General features: G+C 44.1%; 1 protein-coding gene across 1 annotated transcript in view; it reads left to right on the forward strand.

Annotated features, from left to right (window-relative positions):
- The window catches only part of caprin1b (cell cycle associated protein 1b), a 200,413-nt gene that overhangs the window by 167,793 nt on the left and 18,673 nt on the right, over positions 1–13,947 (forward strand). Inside the window, exons 15-16 of the mRNA XM_041197734.1 lie at positions 1,419–1,619; positions 12,408–12,514. Of these exons, the coding sequence (XP_041053668.1) occupies positions 1,419–1,619; positions 12,408–12,514 (308 nt within the window). The remainder of the gene's footprint in view (positions 1–1,418; positions 1,620–12,407; positions 12,515–13,947) is intronic.

Genomic DNA, 13,947 nt, shown 5'->3' on the forward strand with positions numbered 1-13,947 from the left:
ATGTTTTATATTTTGGTATTTTTTAATTGGATTTTAAGAATAAATTTGTGGTTAAAGGATGTTTCCTTCTCCCAAAACCAGAGAAGTGGTACTGCTGCACAGACTTCTCAGTGATTACTGTGAGTGGTGCTAACTTTTCCATGACTACAATCAGTAATGCTCATGTCCATCAAGAAGCATGCTTTGTAGAATGGTGCAGTTTCTGATCATAGAACTGGACGATAACACACAAATCTGTTCAAAATGAGTGCTAGTGGGGTTTATTGTCAAAATGTTGAACCAGTGCTCTTCGGCGTGATTTAATCCTGTAAGAAAGAGCACAATAGTTATGAGCTTTGGCAATGGTCTAGCTTTTTTAAAATTTTAAAACTGCAGGTTTGTTTGGTTGTACCACTTGCAGAATTCTAGGGACAGGGGTAATCCATTGGGCCCCTCTAGCCTACCAAGTCATGGCAGATGTATATGCTTGATTCCTTAACCTTTAACACCTTTAACAATTATATCAATCTCAGTTTTGGCATTTCCAATGGTCCTGGGCCTAACCAGGGGGCACAGATATTAGGTAATGGCAAAAGAAGCATTGGTGACATGAGGAAAAACTTTTTGCACAGCAAGTGGTTAGGACTTGGAATTCATTGATTGATAATGTGGTGGAGGCAGATTCAATCGAGGCATTCAAAAGGAAATTGGATCATTAGCTAAGTGGTAAAAATTTGTAGGGCTACAGGGAAAAGGCAGGGGAGAGGCACTAAATGAATTGCTCCTTCAGAGAGCCAGCACATATGTGTTGGGCCAAATGACCTCCCTCTCTAACCCTTCTGTGATTCTAACAGCTTTTGTGGGCTGAGGGAAGGATGGCATCCACAAAGCGTGCATCTTGTTGGACATGAGCAATGCTGATTGTAGCCATGTAAAAGTTAGCACCACTCAAAGTAATCACTGAGAAGTTTGTGCCATAGTACCAATTCTGGTTTATGGGAAGGGAAAAGCTTTTTACTACAGATTTATTTTTAAAATTGCTAACTTTACTCAGTTAAGAAAAAGAACAATAACATTTATTTGCAAAACCATAATGGTGGATATGTCTATCTTCCCATCCAGAGTTCAACATTTCTGTTGCCATTTGTGTGAAAAGGAGATTTCTGATATTGCCCCTGAACATCCTGACTCTTAAGATTATGCCCCCTTTGTCTGGATTGTCCCACCAAAGGAATTGATTTCTCCTTATCAACCCTATCAAATCCTTAAATCAACTTAAAGCAATTCCAAATGCATTTTGTTAATATTGTTAATGTTGTGCACGATGGATAAAATGAGTCATGGTTACCTCATTTTTCATTTATGTTTTATTTTGGAGACTGTAGCCATGACTTGAAATGACATGGCATTAAACTACTGTTTATTTCTTTACTGCATAGTGGTTAGTCCTTACCATGCATCTCAAGACCAAACACATCCTGCTGGAGCAGCTCATCAGCTATCCCAACAGCCTCAACAGAATACAGGCTTTGCACGCACAGGACAGGCTTTCTACAACAGCAGGGGAGTATCACGTGGTGGTCCACGCAATGCACGAGGAGGAATGAATGGTTATCGGGGACCTGCTAATGGATTCAGAGGTGAGAAATAGCTTTTATTCCTCTGACTTGAATTTTAGGCATAAATTAATTTAAAGATTAGAACAAAAAAAATTGCTTTCTGGTGAAACAGAAGTGTATTAATGTATAATATATAAAAATTGCCCCCCCCACCCCCCCCCCACTATCAACATCCTGGGGGTTACCAGTACCAATGACCAGAAACTGAATTGGACTAGCCATATAAATACTGTGGCTGCAAGACAGGCCAGAGGCTAGAAATCCTGTGACGAGTAACTCATCTCCTGACTCCCCACAGCCTGTCCGTCAGGATTGTGATGGAATACTGTCCACTTGCCTGGATGAGTGCAGCTCCAGCAACACTCAAGAAGCTTGACCCCATCCAGGACAAAGCAGCCCGCATGATTGGCACCATATCCACAAACATTCACTCCCTCCACCACTGATGCACAGTAGCAGCCGTGTGTACCGTTTACAAGATGCCCTGCTGGAATTCACCAAGGCTCCTTAGACAGCATCTTTCAAACCCACTACTACTATGATCTAGAGGGACAAGGGCAGCATATAGATGGGAATACCATCACCTGGAAGACTCCCCCACAAACACACACACAGACACCCCCCCCCCCCCCCCGCCAATTACTCAGCATCCTGACTTGGAAACATATTGCTGTTCCTTTACTGTCACTTTGTCAAAATCCTGGAAATCCCTCCCTAACAGCACTCTGAGTGTACCTACACCACAGGGACTGCAGCAGTTTAAGAAGGCAGCTCGCAACTACCCTCCCAAGGGCAGCAAGGGATGGGCAATAAATGCTGGCCCAGCCAGTGAAGCACACATCCCTTGAATGAATTTTTAAAATTTAAGAACACCTGGATGCCTAAAGATATAGGGATTAAGATGAGGAAGAAAAATGTGCTTATGATCGATGTCAGGTGGATAATACCAACCGAGAACCAGGCTGAATATAGAAGATTCAGAGCTGAATTGACAAAGCAAATAAGAGAAACAGAGAGACAAAAAGGAAATCTCAAAATCTTCTATAGGTATACAAATAGGAAAAGGATGGTAAAGGGTGGAGTGGGACCAATTAGGGAGCAAAAAGGTGATTTAGACAAGGGGGCATTGCTGAGATATTAAATGAATACTTTGCATCTGTCTTTATTTAGGAAGGTGATGCTGCACGGGTCATGGTGAAAGAGGAAGTAATTCAGATACATTTAGGGTTTAAAATTGATAAGGAAAAGGTATTGGATAGGCTTTCTATACTTAAAATACTGTGGCACCACTACCATGCTAAATGGGATAGATTCAGAACAAATCTAGCAACTGAGCATCTATGAGGCACTATGGGCCATCAGCAACAATAGAATTGTATTCGACCACAATTTCTAACCTCATGGCCTGGCATATCCCTTACTCTACCATTGCCACCAAGCCAAGGGATTAAAATCAGGAACCCTGATTCAATGAAGGGTACAGGAGGGCAAGCCAGGAGCAGCACCAGGCATACATAAAAGTGAGGTGTCAACCTGGTGAAGCCACAACACAGGACTACTTGTATGCCAAACAGCAGAAGCCACAGGTTATAGAACTAAGTGATCCCACAACCAGCGGATCATGTCAAAGCTCTGCAGTCTTAGATAAGTCAGTCGTGAATGATAGTAGACAATTAAGCAACTAACAGGAGGATCCACAAATATCCTCAGCCTTAATGATGGGAGAGCCCAACATGAGTGCGAAAGTCAAGGTTGAAGCATTTGCAACCCTCTTCAGCCAGGTGTGCACAGTTGATGGTCCATTGTAGCCTTCTCCCGAGGTCCCCAGCATCAGAGATATCAATATTTAGCCAATTCAATTCACTCCACACGATATCAGAAAATGGCTGAAGGCACTGGATACTGCAAAGGTTATAGGTCCTGACAGCATCCCGGCAATAGTACTGAAGACTTCTACTCTAGGACTAGCCGTGCCCCTAGCTAAGCTGTTCCAATAAAGTGGCAACACTGGCATTTATGCAGCAGTGTGGAAAATTACCCAGGTAAGTCCTGTCCACATAAAGCAGGACAATCCAATCCAGCCAGTTATCATCCTTCGCTCAGTCATGAACAAAGTGAATGAAAGGTGTCTTCAACAGTACTATTAAGCAACACATACGTAGCAATAACCTGCTCACTGATACTCAGTTTGGGTACCACCAGGATCACTTGGCTCCTGACCTCATTACACCCTTGGTCCAAACATGGGCAAAAGAATATACTCGAGGTGAAATGAGACTGACTTCCCTTGAGATCAAAGCAGCACTGACCCAAGTGTGGCATCAAGGAGCCCTAGCAAAACTGGATTCAGTGGAAATAGGGGGAGAAATTCTCTACTGGCTGGAGATGTATCTAGCACAAAGGAAGATGGATGTGGTTGGAGGTCAGTCATCTCAGTGCTAAGACATTGCTCCACAGTTCCACGGGGTAGTGTTCTAGGCCCTACCATCTTCAGCTGCTTCATCGATGGAATTCGAACTGTAAACAGATCAGCCATGACCTTATTGAATGGCGGAGCAGGCTTGTGGGGCCGAATGGCCATTTTAAAAAATTCCATCAGATGTGGGCTACGCTGGCTGAGAAGATGGTGGTGTGCTGCCTTCTAGAACCGTTGCGGTACATGTGGTGTGGGTACACCCACAGTGCTGTTCGGGAGGGAGTTTCAGGATTTTGACCCAGCGAAAGTGAAGGAACAGCGATATGTTTCCAAGTCAGGATGGTGAGTGACTTGGAGGGGAGCTTCCAGGTGGTGGTATTCCCATCTATCTGCTGCCGTTGTCCTTCTTGTTCGTAGTGGTCGTGGGTTTGGAAGGTGCTGTCTAAGGAGCCTTGTTGAAATCCTGCAGTGCATCTTGTAGATAGTACATACTGCTGCTCCTGTGCATTGGTGGTGGAGGGAGTGAATGTTTATGGATGTGGTGCCAATCAGGCGGGCTGCTTTGTCCTGGATGGTGTCAAGCTTCTTGAGTGTTGTAGGAGCTGCACTCATCCAGGCAAGTGGACAGTATTCCATCACACTCCTGACTTGTGCCTTGTACATGGTGGACAGGCTTTGGGGAGTCAGGAGGTGTTACTTGTTGCAGGATTCCTAACATCTGATCTGCGCTTATAGCCACAATATTTATTTGGCTAGCCCAGTTCAGTTTCTGGTCAATGGTAACCCCCAGTGTGTTGATAGTGGGGGATTCAGTGATGGTAATGCCACTGAACATCAGGGGGTGATGGTTGGATTCTCTCTTTTTGGAGATGGTCATTGCCTGGCACTTATGTGGCCCTAATGTTACTCGCCACTTGTTAGCCCAAGACTGGATATTGCCCAGGTCTTGCTGCATTTGGACTTGGACTGCTTCAGTATCTGAGGAGTCACGAATGGTGCTGAACATTGTGCAACCATCAGCTAACATCCCCACTTCTGACCTTATGATGGAAGGAAGGTCATTGATGAAGCAGCTGAAAATAGTTGGGCTTAGGACACTACCCTGAGGAACTCCTGCAGTGATGCCCTGGAGCTGAGATGATTGACCTCCAAGAACCACAACCATCTCCCCTTGTGCTAGGTATGACTCCAACTAGCGGAGAGTTTTTCCCCTGATTCCCTTTGACTTCAGTTTTGCCAGGGCCCCTGGATGCCACATCCAGTCAAATGCAGCCTTGATGTCAACGGCAGTCACTCTCACCTCACCTCGGGAGCTCAGCTCTTTTGTCCATGTTTGAGTCAAGGCTGTAATGAGGTCAGGAGCTGAATGGCCCTGGTGGAACCCAAACTGGGCTTCAGTTTGCAGATTATCGCTAAGCAAGTGTAGCTTGATAGCACTGTTGAAGACCCTTTCCACTACAGATGGTCGATAGCAGACTGATGGGACGGGTAATTGGCCGGGTTGGATTTGTCCTAGTTTTTGTGTACAGAACATACCTGGGCAATTTTCCACATAGCCATGTAGATGCCAGTGTTCTACCTGTACTAGAACAGCTTGGCTTGGGGCACGGCAAGTTCTGGAGCACGAGTACTATTTGGGAATATTGTCAGGCCCATAGCCTTTGCAGCATATTGTGCCTTCAACCATTTCTTGATATCACGTGGATGAATCAAACTGGCTAAAGACTGGTATGAGCTCACCACCACCTTCTCAAGAGCAATTAGGGATGAGCAATAGATGCTGGCCTAGCCAGCGATGCCCACATCCCACAAATGAACGGGGACCACTGGACGAAGCTGAGATGGATCATCCACTGCAGGAACTCACCAAGGCTCCTGGGACAGCACCTTCCAAACTCATGATCACTACCGCCTAGAAGGACAAGGGCAGCAGATAGCTAGGGACACCACCACCTGAACGTTCCCCTCCAAGTCACTCACCATCCTGTCTTGGAAATATATTGCCATTCCCTCACTGCTGGGTCAAAATCCTGGAGCTCCCTTCCTAACAGCACTGTGGATGTACCTATACCACATGGATTGCAGTGGGTCAAAAACGCAGCTTACCACCACCACCTCAAGGGCAACTAAGGATGGACAATAAATGCTGGCCCAGCCAGTGAAGCTCACATCCTGTGAAGGAATTATTAAAAACTAAGCCAATTTTGGATCCAATTTGCCAAATTGCCCTGGATTCCATGGGGTCTTACCTTCTTGACCAGTCTCCCAGTGAGACCTTGTCAAAAGCCTTACTGAAGTCCATGTAGACTACATCAACTGCACTACCCTCATCTACACAATTGGTCATCTCCTCGAAAAATTCAGTCAAACTTTTTAGGCATGATTTCCCCCTGACAAAGCCATGCTGACTAGCCTTAATTAATCCTTGCCCCTTCAAGTGGAGATTAATCCTGTCCCTCAGAATTTTTTCCAAAAGTTTCCCTGCCACAGGTGTTAGACTCACTGGCCCATAGTCCCATGCTTTATCCCTACCACCCTTTATGAATAATGGTACCACATTTGCAGTCCTCCAGTCCTCTGGCACCTCTCCTATGGCCAGAGAGGATTTGAAAATTAATGTGAGGGTCCCTGCAATCTCCTCCCTTGCCTCCCACAGCAGCCTGGGATACATCTCATCTGGGCCTGGGGATTCATCCACTTTTAAGCCTGCTAAAACCACTAGTACCTCCTCCCCCTCAATGCTAACTTGTTCAAGTATATCACAGCCCCCCTCCCTGATTTCTATGCTTACATCGTCCTTTTCTATCGTGAATACAGATGCAAAGTACTCCTTTCAGACCTCATCTCTGCCTTCCAGCTTCCTTCACAGATTGCCACTTTGGCCCCTAATGGGCCCTACACTTATCCTGGTTACCCTCTTGCCCCTAATATACTTATAAAATGCCATTGGATCTTCCTTTATTTTACCTGCCAGTGTTTGTTCACGCCCCCTCTTCCCTCTCCTCATTTCTTTTTTAAGTACCCCACCCTACACTTTCTATACTCCCTTAGGATTTCCGCTGTTCTGAGCCCTCTAGTATCTACCATAAACTTCACTTTTTTTCCTTATCCAATCCTGTACATTCCTCGACATCCAGGGTTCTCTGGACTTGTTGGTCCCACTCTTCACCTTTATGGGAACATGTTGGCCCTGCACACTCAATATTCCTTTTTGAATGACTCCTACTGCTCTTGATGTAGTTTTTCCTACAAGTAGCTGCTCCCCGTCCACTTTGGCCAGATCCTGTCTTATCATATTGAAATCTGCCTTCCCCCAATTCAGGACCTCTATTTCTGGTCCTTCTTTGTCCTTTTCCATAACTATCTTAAATCTTACTGAGTTATGGTCACTATCTCCCAAATGTGTCTTGAGTGACACTTCTACCGGCTTCATTCCCTAAAAGTAGGTCCAGCACTGCCCCTTTTCTTGTAGGATTTTCTGCATGCTGGTTTTAAAAGCTCTCCAGGGTGCATTTTTAGAATTTCTCTCCCCTCTAAGCCTTTCACACATTGTCTATCCCAGTTAATATTGGGGAAGTTGAAATTCCCTACAATTATTACCCTTTTATTTTTACACTTCTCTGAGATTTGCCTATGTATCTGCCCTTCTTTCTCTCTCTGACTGTTTGGGGGTTGATAGTACACTCCCAGCAATGTGATTGTCCCCTTTTCGTTTTTACGTTCTACCCATATGGTCTCATTTGAGGAGCTTTCTAAGTTGTTATCCCTCCTTGATCAATATTGCATCACCACTTCCGCTTTTACAGCTCCCCCCACCCTCACCTTGCCTGAAGATTCTATACCCTGGAATATTGAGCTGCTAGTCCTGCCTCTCCCTGGACCATGTATCAGTGATAGCAATGATATCTCTGCATGTGTTAATCAACACCCTCAACTCATCTGCCTTACTTGCAAGACCCCTTGCATTAAAATAATGCCATCCATCCTTTCCATGCTCACTTGTGCCTAAACTTGACTATATACACACTGCCTTCCAGACTGACTTGGTTTTTCTTCTATACTTATCTGTATATCGCCCCCTACTATACCTCCACTCCGTATTCCATTCTCCTGCCAAGTTAATTTAAACGCCTACCAACAGCACTTGCAAACCCCATCGTAAGGATATTGGTCCTGTTCTAGTTCAGGTGCAACCCTTCCAACTTGTACAGGTCCCACCTTCCTCAGAAACAGGCCTAGTGATCCAGGAATCTAAAGCTTTCCCTCCTGTGTCAACTCTTCAGCCATTCATTCATCTGCTCTATCCGCCTATTCCTATACTCACTAGCACTTGGCACCGGGAGTAATCCAGAGATTACAATCTCTGAGGTCTTGCTTTTCAATCTGCTAAATTTTTGTTGCAGGACCTCATCCCTCTTTCTACCCATGTTGTTGGCACCAATGTGAACCACGATCTCTGACTGTTCACCCTCCCCCTGCAGGATGCCTTGCAGCTGTTCAGAGACTACCTTGACCCTGGCCCCAGGGAGGCAGCACACCATCCTGGAGTCACATCTGTGGCTGCAGAAACGCCTGCCTATACCCCTCACTATTGAGTCTCCTACTACTATTGCACTTCCTCCTCCGCACTTGTGTAGCTGGGCTCTATCTGCACTCCCCAGAGAAACTGTCACTCTCACCGTTTTCCAACACAGTAAAACTATTCTTGAGTGAGATGCAGTCTGGGGCTTTCCTGACTACCTGCCTACCTCCCTTCTTCTGACTGGTGGTCACCCATTCCTTCCCTGACTGCAGTTCCTTAAGCTGCGGAGTGATCACATCTCTAAGCATGCTATCCACATAATTCTCAGCCTCACGGATGCACTGCTGTGACTCCAGCTGACGCTCAAGCTCCGAAACATGGCGCTCAAGTTGGTGAAACCGGTGGCACTTCCTGCAGATGTGGTCATTCAGACTACCAGGAGGGTCTAACACTCCCCACATTCTGCAGGCTGTGCAGCACACAGAACTGAGCTCTCTGGCCATACCTTTAGTTAAAATACTCCTACCCTAAATTGAAGCCATGTAGAAAATTGTTTGAAGTTTTTTTTTAAAAAAGGAAGCTTGATCTCTTACCTTTTCTTAATATAGTGGGAAAAATAACTTACCCACTACCTACCAATCAGCTCTATGCTTTGCGCTGACATCACTTTTGTCAACCTTTTTGAATTCTGGCCAGGTTCCTGTTGGGGTTAGCTGCTGTTCCGACTGGCTCAGATTTCGGAGCTTGGATCTGATCCTTTGGGGGTTGTGGAATTACTTATATCTATCCATCGCTTGCTGCTTCACCAGGCTGACACCTAATTTTTAGACCTGGTGCTGCTCCTAGCAATGCCCTCTTGCACTCTTCATTGAACTAAGGTTGATCCCCTGGCTTAGTGGTAAAGGTAGAATGGTAGTTATGGCAGGCCGTGAGGTTACAGATTGAGGTTGACTATAATTCTGTTGCTGCTGATGGCCCACGGCGCCTCACGGTTGCAGAGATTTGAGTTGCTTGATCCGTTTGAAATCTGTTTCATTTAGCATTCTGGTAGAGCCAAACAACACGATGGAAGGTATCCTCAATGTGAAGCAGGGACCTAGTCTCGACAAGGACTTGTGTGGTGGTCACTCCTACTGATATTGTAATGGACAGATGCATCTGTGGCAGGCAGGTTGGTGAGGATGAGGTCAAGTATGTTTTTTCCTCTTGTTGGTTCCCTCACCACCTGCCGCAGACCCGATCTAACAGCTATGTCATTTAGGACTTAGCCAGCTCAGTAAGTAGTGGTGCTACCGAGCCACTCTTGCTGGTGGACATTGAAGTCCCCCACGCAGAGTACATTGAGTCCTTACCATGGTGTTTAACATGGAGGAGTACTGATTCATCAACTATGGGGGGGATGGTATGTGGTAATCAGCAGGAGGTTTCCCTGCCCACTTTGACCTGATGTCATGAGACTTCATGGGGTCCGGAGTCGGATTAATTAAGTAAAGCCAGCATGAATTTGTTAAGGCAAATCCTGTTTAACTTGCTTGAGTGTTTTTGCTGAGGTAACAGAGGATTGGTGAGTGGTATGCTGTTGTGCTGTACACGGACATTCAAAAGGCACTTGATAAAGTGCGGCACATCAAATGGATGAGCAAAGCTAGATCTCATGGGATAAAAGGGACAGTAACAACATGGATACAAAATTGGCTGAATGACAGGAAACAGCGTAGTGGCTAATGAAACATAAGAGCAGAAGTCGGCCATTTGCCCCTTCGAACCTGTTCCACCATTCAATAAGATCATAGCTGATCTGGTTGTGGTCTCAGCTCCACTTTCCTATCTGCCCCCCATAACCCTTGTCTAACATAAACCTGCCTAACTCTGCCTTGAATAAATTCAAGACTGAGCTTCCACTACTTTCTGGGGAAGAGAATTCCACACACTAAAGACCCTTTGGGAGAAAAAGTTTCCCCTCATCTCAGTCATAAAAGGGATTCCTCTTATTTTTAAATTATGCCCTTGGTTTTCGTCTCCCTCACAACAGGAAACGTCCTCCTGGTATCTACCCTATCAAATCCCCTCAGGATCTTATATATTTAAAAAGATCACCTCTCATTCTTCTAAACCCTGATGGTTATAGGCCTAACCTGTTCAACCTTTCTTCATAAGACAATCCCTTCATCCCAGGAATGAGTCCACTGCTTCTTCAGAGAGCCAGCACAAACACGACAGGCCAAATGGCCGCCTCCTGTGCTGTCAGCATTCTGTGAATAACCTCAAGTTATTTTGGCAGCAAATCCTTGTCCGTCTTAGAGTCGAGGGTAAAAGGCCAAGGCATGCTTAATTTTGATTTGAAATTCCAAAGTAACCCATGTATAGCAAATAAGCTTTATATCAAGATGGAGACTAAGTTATTTTATATTTTAAAATGGTGAATGCTATGTGGACTTTTATTGAAACATTTTTGTCACTCTTAAATGATCTCCACCAACTTCCTTCAAATTGTAAGCTATAATTTTTCCAAATAATTTCTTGCTCACGAATGCCACCTCCAACCTCTCTTTCTTTTCAACCCCTTAATATTTTGTCACCTCTCAAATCCATGCTCATCTTTCATGACATTCCATATTGGAATTCTTCTAATCTTTCCATCACTGTTACTGTGTTAGAACAGCTCCTGTCAAAGTCATGTGATATCCAATGTGACTGAGAAAATAAACTCGCCCTCCTCATCCTCTCAATCTGCCTGCAGTCTTTAACAAAGTTGATTACACTATTCTCCTTCAACACCTCTCCACAGCCATCCAGCTTTGTGGCACTGCACTCGCTTGGTTCCCTACTAATCATAGAGAACAACCTGTAGTTTTCATACATCCGCTGACTACACTCAGCTTTACTTCACCACCACCTCTGTTGACTCCAGTACTGGGTGAACAGAAGTTCCCTCCCAATTAAATTAAATATTGGCAAAACCAAAACCATTGTCTTTGGTGCCCTTCCAACATCTCTCTCCCTGACAACTGAGACTAAAGGAGAATGTCTGAGACTAAAACTGTTTGCAACTTTGGTGTCATGTTTGATCCCAAGATGAACAACTGCCCATTTATCTGCATCATCACTAAGACTGCCTATTTACACCTCCCTAACATCACCCAACTTTGACCCTGTCTCAGCTCATCTGTTGAACCTTCATTCATGCCTTTGTTAACTCTAGACTACTTTATTCCAGCGGACTCCTGATTGGCCTCCCACATTATCTTTAGTAAACTTCATGTCATCCAAAACTCTGTTGCACATGTTCTTACTCTCCCAAAAATCTTGTTCACCTATCACCCCTGCACTCACTGACCCACACTGATTCCCAGTCAAACAATGCCTTGAAAGTTCCCATCCTTGTTTTCAGATCCCTCTGTGACCTCTTTATCTCTATAATTTCCTCCAGCCCCAAAACTCTCCAATATGCCTGCTTATCTAATTCTGGCATCTTGGGCATCTCCAATTCTAATCACTTCACCATTGGTGTCCTATCTTCAACTGCTTAGGCCATAAGCTCTGGCATTTTCTTCCTAAACGTTTCCAGTTCTACCATTTATCTCTCCCATTAAATTACCATTTTAAACCAACCTCTGTGACCAAGCTTTTAGCCATCTTCCCACATATCGCCGAATGTGGCTCAGTGTCTTAATTTTGCTTCATAAAGCTCCTTTATAACTGTGAAGTGCCATGGACCTAGTCTTACGTTAAAGGTGCTGTATAAATATGTTCATAATTGAACTAAATGGAATGTGTCACCAGTTACATCAAGTAGTTTTGCTAAAGTAATCTGGTTCAAATTGAAAGTCCTAGCTGGTGCTTGGTATTTGACCAATTATGTGTGTTTCAGGTGGATATGAAAGCTACCGCCCTCCATTTTCAAACACTCCAAACAGTGGTTATGGACAATCTCCATTTTCTGCCCCTCGTGACTATTCCAACTCTGGCTACCAGCGTGTAAGTGTTTCTTCAGTTACTATTAGCCATCTACCGTCTGAAAGCAATCCGATGTGCTAGAAAAAATCTGAAATCAATTTCAAAATAGATACCTAACTTTGATAATTGTTTTTGAGACTCTGAAACAATGAGTCAACAATAAACCTTTTTATTGGTTTGCGCATCTATTAAAGTATATGACTCAATAGCACCATCCTGTTTTAACATTGGCATTATTGAGCAAAATGTCAATTTCATCCCAGTTGTACAAAAGCCAAATTTAAGGGAGAATGTATACTGGGAAGAAAACCAAAAATGAGGTATTTGAATTAGATGCATTAAGGTATCACATGCTTTCACAGCAACAATGCACTTTCATACTTTGGAAAGGATATTGGCTTTGGGCATGGTCTTCAGTTGTAGAAACATTTGGTATGAATGAATAAAAGTAGTAAAATGTAGTAAAAGCAAAAAACTGCAGATGCTGGAAATCCAAAACAAAAACAAAAATACCTGGAAAAACTCAGCAGGTCTGACAGCATCTGTGGAGAGGAGCACAGTTAACGTTTCGAGTCCGTGTGACTCTTCAGAACTAGTACAAAAGAGGTGAAATATAAGCTGGTTTGGGGGGTGGGGGGGTGGGACAGGTACAGCTGGATGGAGGGCCAGTGATAGGTGGAGATAGCCAAAAGATGTCATAGACAAAAGAACAAAGAGGTTTTGAAGGTGGTGATATTATCTAAGGAATGTGATAATAGGTGACATTAAAGGTAGAAAGCAGGATGAGCAAGGTACAGAAAGCCCTAGTGGGGGTGGGGTGGGGGAAGGGATCAAAATAAGCTAAAAGGTAGAGATAAAACAATGGATGGAAATACATTTAAAAATAATGGAAATAGGTGGGAAAAGAAAAATCTATTTAAATTATTGGAAAAAAGGGGAATCAGAAAGGGGGTGGGGATGGAGGAGAGAGTTCGTGATCTAAAATTGTTGAACTCAGTATTCAGTCCGGAAGGCTGTTAAGTGCCTAGTCGGAAGATGAGGTGCTGTTACTCCAGTTTGCGTTGAGCTTCACTGGAACAATGGAGCAGGCCAAGGACGGACATGTGGGCATGAGAGCAGGGTGGAGTGTTGAAATGGAAAGCGACAGGGAGGCCTGGGTCATGCTTGAGGACACACTTTGTTTTGCAAGGGGCACTTGCAGAATTGATCAACTCCTGAGATAAAAGTTAAATAATAAATGTGGGGCTGCAAAACAAGTAATAGGAACATTGAATTGCAAGGCGTATTTAGCTGTGTATTAATGAAACTGCCAAGGCAACTGCTTAAAGTTTTTTAAATTTATAATTTATTAGACCTGATTCATTCACAATCTTGCATTTGCTGTTATATGATAGCTTCAATTTGTCACTTCTTCTGTCGATGCCTGCAATTGTAATGAAATGTGTATTTTTCAT

The sequence above is a fragment of the Carcharodon carcharias genome, chromosome 10, assembly GCF_017639515.1.
Source record: "Carcharodon carcharias isolate sCarCar2 chromosome 10, sCarCar2.pri, whole genome shotgun sequence".
In the NCBI taxonomy this organism is placed as follows: Eukaryota; Metazoa; Chordata; class Chondrichthyes; order Lamniformes; family Lamnidae; genus Carcharodon; species Carcharodon carcharias.